At 43.3% G+C, this 9,443-nt stretch overlaps 1 protein-coding gene across 1 annotated transcript in view; it reads left to right on the forward strand.

The window, feature by feature from the left end:
* Nucleotides 1–8,951, forward strand: part of LOC147450094 (uncharacterized) — a 65,534-nt gene extending 56,583 nt beyond the window's left edge. The window contains exons 3-4 of the mRNA XM_086519423.1: nt 7,790–8,302; nt 8,412–8,951. Coding sequence (XP_086375549.1) covers nt 7,790–8,302; nt 8,412–8,550 — 652 coding nt within the window. The 3' untranslated portion in view covers nt 8,551–8,951. The remainder of the gene's footprint in view (nt 1–7,789; nt 8,303–8,411) is intronic.
* Nucleotides 8,952–9,443: the final 492 nt, after the last annotated feature.

Here is a 9,443-nt window from a genome sequence, read left to right on the forward strand (position 1 = left end):
GAGCAGTAATGATCACTAATCTTGAGAAAATACAACATTCATTCCGCTGCACCTAACAACACTCTTTTATCATCGCATGTATCCGCAAGAAAAGGTCGTAACACATAGATACAAATGACTTAATGAGGCTTTCATACTTTTGTCATTTCCATCTATTACACTGAATTCATATGTACATTTGATGTGCTAGCTCTATCATTACCCCTACTTTGCACACGTTGAGTTGGGGCATAAGTATGCTGTAACCCAAAGGCTTCAAGGTAAAGCTGCAATACATTTGGTGACTCTGACACTTCATGTGCTTCCGTCCACTTTGCATCCATAGGTGGATAATTCTTGAACTTCATCAAATAGCGTCTTGCAACCTGTCCTTTAACTTTTCTGTCCTTATGTGCCAAAACTTGCTCAGGTACCAGGATCTCATCAAGTTCCTCAACTTCTGGCTGATCCTCATCTGGCATATCTTCTGGCACATCACCCATGAAGGGTCTTAGAAGACTCACATGAAACGCATTATGAATCTTCCACGCATCAGACAATTTCAGCCTATAAGCCACATCGTTGATCTTGTCAAGTACTTCAAAAGGCCCATTGTAACGCATACTGAGCTTAGGAAACACCCATTCCTTGCTCTTCGTCTTTTTTAACCTTGCCTTTTCGAACCTTAATAGAACCCAATCACCAGGTGATAATAGCAATTCAGGACGGTGACGATCAGCAGCCTTTTTCTCCTTTGCTTGAGTCTTCTCCAAGGCAATTTTAATTTTTTTGTACATTTCATCCATGTTCTCAACATATCGATCTGCCTCAACGATCTTGTCCTTTGTATGCAAAATGGGAGGAACCTTTTTTCCGCCTTCAACAATCTCAAAAGGTGCCTTGCCAGTGGACGAATGCACCGTATTGTTGTACGCATACTCAAGCATAGGAAAATACTCTTCCCACTTGCTCTTATTATTTGACACACAGCATTTCAGCAGATCCAAGAATTAGCCTCTTCTGACTCTCCAGCAGTTTGTGGATGAAATGAAGACGAGAACTTGAGCGTAGTGTCCATGTTCTCAAACAATCCTCTTCAAAACAAACTTGTCCACGATCACTGACAATCGATTGTGGGATACCATGGTGCTTAAACACATTATACATGAATAAGCGTGCCATTTGATCAGATTTTATCTTCTTCCTAAATGGGATAAAATGGGCCTGCTTACTGAACCTGCAGATAATGGTCCATATACCATCATTCCTTGTTGGCGTTCTTGGAAGATCAAAGATAAAATCCATAGCAATGCTTTCCCATGGCTTATCCGGAATCGGCAGTGGTTGTAACAACCCTGGTGCCTTTTGCTTGTCAAACTTGACCTTTTGACAAATCACGCATGCTCGCACAAAGGCATCCACATCTCTCCTCAAGGTAGGCCAATAGAAGAATGTATCTACCGTTTTAAGTGTCGCAACAATACCACGATGCCCTGCATATGGTGGGACATGACTTTCTACCATGACCTTATGTCGCAATGGCCTAGTGACACAAAGTCTGCCATGCATCATCATAAAACCATCTCTGAGGAGGTAGTGCCCATAATGCTGTCCCTCTTGCAACTGGTTAAAACTCCTTGTAAAATCTTCATCAGTAGCATACTGTTCCTTCATGTCATCAAGCTCATGATGATAAGGAATTGACACCGCTGAAATTTGTGGCTTTCTTGATAACGCATGAGCCACAACATTCTTCTTGCATAATTTGGGAGTGGAACATAGAAAGAATGTTTACCCATCGCATATGCTTTTCGGATAGCTTTGATTGTGTCAAGAAGTATCGCAAGGTCTGATGGTCTGTTTGGACAACAAAATCAGCACGTAAGAGGTAGCGCTTCCAACTAGAAAGCACATGAATCACGGCCAAGAGCTCTTTCTCATAGACTTGCATAGTATTCTTTGGCCCTTGCAAAATTTGGCTTTCATAAGCTACTATCCGTCCGCCTTGCATTAGCACTGCTCCGATGCTACTGCCACACGCGTCACACTGGACCACAAAAACTTCTTGAGATCTGGCAAAACAATTACTAGATCTGAAGTCAATTTTTCCTTTAAGAGACTAAAAGCTGAAATCTCTTTTTGGGTCCATCTGAAAGTTACCTCTTTCTTTTGCAAAGTGTGGAGAGGTGATCGTGAAGAGGTGATGCTATCTCTGCAAAATTCCTGATAAACCTTCTATAGTAGGAACACAATCCCAAGAAGCTTCTGACATCGTGCACAGTCTTCAAGTCTGGCCATGTCTTAATAGCTTCGACCTTTGCAGGATCCATTCTGACACCATCCTTTGAGACTATGTGGCCAAGAAAGTGGATTTCTTCCAGGAAGAATTCACTTTTCGTAGGATTGACAAGTAGCCTGTGACTGCACAGCTCTTCGAGCACAATGGTCAAGTGACGCCTATGTTCCTCTTCATTCTTCAAACGGACTATCATGTCATCGAAGAATGTCCCAACAAACTGTTGATGCGAGCGAAAAATCTGGTCTATCATTCTATTGAACGTGGCAGGAGCATTTGTTAGCCCAAACGGCATCACTAGAAACTCATAAAGACCAAATGTCGTTCTAAGCGCAGTCCTGTGCACATCCTTTGGCCTTATACGAATTTGATGGTATCCACTCTTAAGGCCTATCCTGCTGAAAATTGCAGCACCCTCTAAACGATCGAGAATATCATCAATCCTTGGAATAGGAAACCTATTCTTGATGGTATTCTTATTCAACGCACGGTAATCAATACACATGCGCCATGAGCCATCCTTTTTCTGTACTAGGAGCATTGGGGAGCAAAAGGGTGAAGAACTAGGCTGAATCAGCCCTTTCTCTAATAACTCCTCAACCTCGCCCATAATCTCTTTCTGCTGCGCCGCACTAACCCTGTAGGGAGGTCTATCTGGTGGGCTACACCCTGGCACCATATCTATCCGATGGTCCTCAGATCTCTTTGGCGGCAATTGCGACGTTAATGAATCAGAAAAACAGTCACTATACTCTTGCAAAAATGCTGACCTATCTTTATCTAACACAGATAAATTTAACTGACAATTATCTGAGACATCACGTGAAAAAATCAAGTACATAGAAAGATAATTCTTTATTACAGAAGTGATAGCCGAAGCAGATACAATAGGGACAGACTCCCCTTTAAGCTTTACATCCAAAACATGAGTTTTGCCCCTATGTTGAAGGGTGATCGTCTTGCCGAAGGCATCCAGCATTCATGTACTCTGAACATCCACGGAATTCCAAGTAGCCCGTCGCACCCTTGCAATGGCATGATATAAATTTCTTCTGTGTCTACATATGACTGAATATGCAGACGCAACTTTCCAATAATGGGAGTAGCACACTCTGAGTGGCCAAGGCATGCCAACCCTGCCTTTGCCTTGTACACCATCTCTTCAGCTCTGATGCCCAGCTTCATAGCTAACTCTGGTGAGATAAAGTTTGCTTTGGCACCTGGATCAAAGAAGATGAGTGCCGTCTGATCTCTAACTTTATCCCATGCTCTGTATAACTCGTTGGCATCTGTATTGGGTGTCACCCACCATATCTGGCACCAAACCTACCGTTGGTTTAGGCTTCTTGCCTTTCTGGTCCTCTTTATCGTCTAAGTCAGCTGGTCTTTTCCTTTGGGGACAATTTGTAGCAAAGTGACCATGCTGCTCCACATATAAAGCATTTGTTTTCAGCCATTAAGACCTTCTTTTCCTCGAGTGACTTACACACAAATGGCTTCCTTTTTTGTTTCTTTGCCTGCGCTCCAGAAGTCCCGGCTGAATCCTTATCCTTGTTGGCCTTTTCTGACCCCTGTGACGCCTCAGAAGCCGTTTTCACAAAGGGCTTCTTTGCTGAATTTTTCTTCGGCTGCCCTGCTTTTTTGTTGCTCGGAAACCCACTGTCCTCTCCTTTCAACAAGGCAAGACCAATGTTAGTAACTTCCATGAGCTGGGTGAGGGTAGCCACTCTGTTCTTGGTACAAAAGTCCCGAAGCCCTTTAGGCAGCCCACAACGATACTTCTCTATCTGCTCTGTCAATGGCACAAATATCTAGGAGGTTACTGAGAGTAATGCTTTGCAAAACCTCCGATTGTACTCCTGTAAGCTCTTGCAAGTAGCCGCAGTGAGCCGGTGCCACTCTGTCATGATGTCGGCTTCAAATTCATTTGACAGCCAAACAAATGCAAACATTTGTTTGAAGTAGATCCAAGTGGCGGGTGCTTGTCCTTGCATTAACAATGTCGTCCACCATGTAAGCGCATTGTCCTTCAAGAAAGTGGCATCTTTCTTGACCTTAGAGGCCTCTGTAAAATTCCCTCCTGCATAAGCTGTATCAAACTACTGGAGGAAAGTAAGAGCCTTTGCCTTATCCTCGAAGTTGTTGAAGTGCTAAACTTTATTGCTGCACCACCTTCTTTGTAAGATTTCGGCTTTTCCAGTGCCCCCAAATTGTCATAAGGAATTGTCTGCAACATGGGCACTGTAGTAGGAATCATCGGCGCGTCTTGGCCATTGACACTTTGCGTCATAGGTGCCATATTTGGCTGCTGTTTAGAAAAACCAGCCATGCCAAAATGACCCGGACCCCAAACTGGTTCTGGTTGCTCTAAAAACCTTGCTGCATGCCGATGCTACCATACATGGGGTTGGCATCATGCCTTGCATACCCCCAAACACTGTTCCTAGCATGTACGGTTGGCTTCCAAGCGCATAACCAGCCATACTCTGGAACACAGATCCACCCCCGAAATACCCAGGATGTACCGTGGGTGGTGGAAAAACTGGATGCATTGCTTGGTAACCAGTTCCCTGTCCATTAAAGACAACATACGGTCTCTAAAAGGTGGCGGGCTGAACTGGCATAGCCTGTAAAACAGGCGTTCTAACCACTTGTTCAAGGACGAGAGGAAATTGCTTTGGAGCCCCTGACTCCGCAACATGCGAGTGCTCCCTATCCTATTGGGGCGCATGAAGTACTTGGGCTTGAGCCTCAACAAGCTCTGTTCGCGGTGTAGGTTGCCTATTTTGCTGTGGCATTGGTGGCGCTTGCAAGAACTCCATAAACCTTGGGTTCTGCACGAGTTGTGAAAACGCATTCACCGCGGCAACTAGCTGAGTCCTGAATGCATCATTCTCAAGTTGCCCAGTCATAAAGCCTTGTACTGGAGGAACATTCACATCAACAGGAGTTACAGACAGTCGTGGTCATGAACTCTCACCAATCTCAAACACCATACGAATTTCCTGACTGTCCTTCGAAGAGGAACCCTCTTCCATAATGCCCTTCCCTTTGTCGGCCATAGTGTAATCCCGCATTTCTGTACTGTGTCTTTACATAAAACAACCGAGGCTCACTTCTTGAGGAAAAAGTGATTCTGTCCCGGCAACGGAACCATGAAACCGGCCTGCAGGGCGGTAGACTTTGGCTTTCACCGGAAATTCTATACTTTAGACACACACAGAGAGCATTTTTGAAAGGTAACCTGCGACGGGAATTAACATTTAAGCACACACGGCTCGAAAGCTAGAATGCTCCAAGTAGACGCCAACAACCTGTAGGCCCCAAAAGTGTCGCCCCTTTCGATATTTCTTTATACTTTAAGAGGGTAAATTACAAGAAGAGAATTCTTTACATGTATCCAGCTAGTTACCACCTGTTCCGGCAAAATTTTGGTAGCATAACAGCCCCAAAACTTACTCGAAACCAATTCCCCTGTTGGAACTCGCCTCCACTAACATAAGCCCTCTGATTTCTGCCCAAAAACAGTAAATTCAGCACGCTGTATTTACTGGTTTTTGCCCTGTTTTCAGCCCTAAACAGTCCTTGAACTGTCCTCTAACAGCACGGCACTGCTCCCGATGTTTATGTATGGCTGAAAAACAGTCAAAATTCAGCCCATAACCAGAACTGAAAACGCACCTGTACGGTGAGGTTATCACCCTCATCGGTGCTTGCTTTTGGAGCAGTAGTTAGCTACTCCTATTCCTGCTCAGAGAGGCTCTTGCCTCAGCAAAAACGCATGTAACCACACAGCTGTACATGAGTCAAATGAAGAGCCCTCTTGTGGGGCATCACATTACTGCACGTAGGGAAGAGAGAGAGCAGTGTGAGGTGTGCAGGACATGACTTCTTGCACCACACTGTACATGAGAGGGAAAGCTTGCAGTCAATAGCTCTTAACCTGTGACAGCTTGAAAATGAGGCCCCTCTCAGCTAGAAATCGAGCGCTCCTTGTTCTGCATGAGGAAAGTGCACGTGAAAGTGCCACTTGGCACATTTACAAGCATTTTCCCATTTTGGGGGCTTCCCGCTTAAAAATCTCCCAACCGGTTGCCGAGTTGACTTTGTAGTAGAGTTCTAAAATGTTCGACTTGTCATTCCGGAGGTAATGACGCGAACGGATTTCGTGGCCCAAAATAGCAGTTCCCTAAATTTTAGGAGATGCTTCTTGAGCTCCCACTGGTCTTTTGACCATCTATCCCCACTGGGACCGCATCCAAAAATGCAATGTTGCCCAACTGTCGGGTACTTTCCTTTGATGACCCCACCTTGGCATTGTGCCTTTATTGAGTTCACTTCCTAGTATATATTATAGGGTAAAGAGGCCGTGATAATTATGCCAAGGTTAGAAAAGTAGTAAAGATATTTATCTAAGTCAAATTACCACCAACTTGCTAAGTGCGACAGGGGGACCTACATGATCTTGAACCGAGCCTAGACATCCTCTTACTATACGAATTCCAGTGCCGACCAACTTCCCGTTTGCGGGTGAAACTACCGTTCATATTGGCCATACAATGTCCGACCATTTGCAACTTCAAAAAGAGGGTCTCAAAAATAAAACAAAAATCATTGGAAAGAAACCAACAACTAAGGTTAGTAGTTGCCACGTCCTCGTGACATAGTTAACAGTTGCCACGTCCTCGTGACACCAAGGCTTTCCTTGACATATCTGCCTATGTGCGCCTTTCTTTACTGTGGTCTTTGTGGCGCCAACGCAATTTTTGCATGTTCCAACAATAGGAGGCGGATCCTTTTTGCATGTTCCATCAGAAGGAGGCGGATCCTTTTCCTTCGTTCAAGATTTCGCTTAGGCAATCTTCACATTTCGGCTTTGATGTTGGGGACATATCCTTGGACATCTTACAGCTCTTCTATGTTTGCTTTTAGAGCTTTCACATTACGGAACACTTTTGTGTTCCTCCCTTCGTATCTGATCTTTCTAGTGGGTTTTCCTCATTTTGAGGTTTCCCACTTGTATATTAATCAAAACAGATTTACCCCCCAAAAAAAGGTGTGTGTGTGTGTGTGAGACCTGCACCTTTAATACCTCTCTTTTTATAGATTACAATAGTTATCTTGCGATACCTCTACATCTCCTCTCTGTTATTTGTTTGGAGCTTTCCGTTAAATGCTTTTTTGAATAAGCATGTTTAGTGAACGGATGCTGCTTTTAATGATTGATGAGGCTCTTGTCGAAGTGTGGACTGTTTGACAAGCATCATTATTTTGCTTCAAAGTGGCTGAAGTACCAATGTAGAGGATCAGCCTTCTTTCTTCGTTAACTGATGGTATTAGTTTCATTGTTCAATCACATACAAGTTTTTAATATGAAGACGGAAAATGTGGTTTGCAAAAATGAAAGGGACGAGGATTCCCTTATCTTGGCAAATCTATACTGCCTTTTATTGTACTCTGACATCATGCAAAAGTATCTTTTTGTTTAAATTCATGGTTCTCATCTTGGCACAGGTACATGTTGCAGAGGGAGGCTTTGACTGTTGTAGATGGAGATTCTTTCATGAATATAATGGACATATACTCCAAAATCATGATGGGAACTTATGGATGCACCTGGGAGGCTTTCAAGGTCTACATAGAGCTCAAGACCCTAGGATATATTATTCGTAGACATAATGTTCTATGGTCAAATTCTTTACCCAAATCAAGGGTTCCAAAAAACTTACCTCAAGAGTTTAAAGACGAGCTTCCCAGCCACGTCACCAAGCTAGCAATCAGGGATGAATGCTGTGCCCATGCAAGTAGCTGTATTGAACCTCTTATCAACACAGCATTAGACTACAAGGAGAGCATTTGTGAAAGGCTTTCCTCTCAAAACACTACCCCTTGTCAGAGTGATACTTCACTGAGAGGTTTTGATACTTCAGCTAGAGCTCTTTCGCTGATCTTTGATGTGTTTCCACCAAACTGCAATTTTAAGAAGACTCATCCGGGCACTCCAGATTTCAGCTTGTGCATATCAAGGTAAAAATTAGTCTTTGCTGCTTGTTTTTTAAAAACTGGAGTGAATGCTTTGCGTGTGTGCCCGCGTTTAATATCTAATCTCTTAGCTTTCTTTTGATTGTTTGTGTAGCCATGCTGTTCCTGATATGGATGTTCTGGAAGTTTTAAAAAGTCAGAATCATGGTGTTCCAGTGATGGTTGCCATCGTCAATTCCGGTCGAGTAACCTTCTTCCAGTTTGATGATGTGCAACTTCCTTGTCTCCCTTGAGTACTAGGTGATCACAGACATGCTACTCAGGCGGGTATTCAGGATGGTTTCTTTCATGCAGTCTTGCATTGTAAATGTGTTCCATGAGAAACCTGGTGTTTAAAGCTTGTTCGATGTGAGACAAGGGCTGAATGATACTGGCTGCAAAAACGCAGATAAGATGCTGGAAATGAATGAGGGTTGCGTTGAGATTGATTCCTCTTGCAAGTTTATGTAGAATGTCTCACAAGGCAAAGAGCATTTTTAGTGTATGGGGGTGCTTTTTCTGACATATGTCTGTGCTCCGACGACTATATGCCGCTGCGCCCATGCCTCATGCCTTTGTTGGAATTGGTCATCTAATTTATTTCACAACAGAAAACACAACGAATGATATGCTGAGTAGCCTTGCAATTCTGTCATGTGTAGTCGTCAAGGCGTGCTCCCTAGGTACACTACAATTGAAAATGCATTCCTAAAATGAACAAGTAAGCGTAGGTTGTGTATATATTATGGATAATTGACCCGAAAAACGTGACTTCTTTTGGCTGCACATGACGTCCGTAGCGTATTAATAGTCACAGTGCTTGTATAGTGACATTGTGAGTTGGAAAAAAAAAGTGTCAGTGCTTAAATTGTCAGATTTGTAGTGCAAATTTCTTGTCTGAAAATGGAAAATCCCTGATTGTAATTTCATTTGACGGTTTAAAATGGGTAATTCAGTTATAATCTTGCAAAATACCTTAGAATTAGGCTTAATCTGTCTTGTCTTATTAGTTTGTCCTTAAAATTGAAGGCAAGAAATGGCTCTCTGTAAGTGGTGTTGCACATCATGGAACAAAAGACCGATTCTATGTGGGATTAATGGTTTGAAAGATCTTGTCTAAAAGGGTGTGCTCGTCGTCGTTTGATGT

Source organism: Adiantum capillus-veneris, chromosome 9, assembly GCF_014529385.1.
Source record: "Adiantum capillus-veneris isolate H3 chromosome 9, ASM1452938v2, whole genome shotgun sequence".
NCBI classification, from domain to species: domain Eukaryota; kingdom Viridiplantae; phylum Streptophyta; class Polypodiopsida; order Polypodiales; family Pteridaceae; genus Adiantum; species Adiantum capillus-veneris.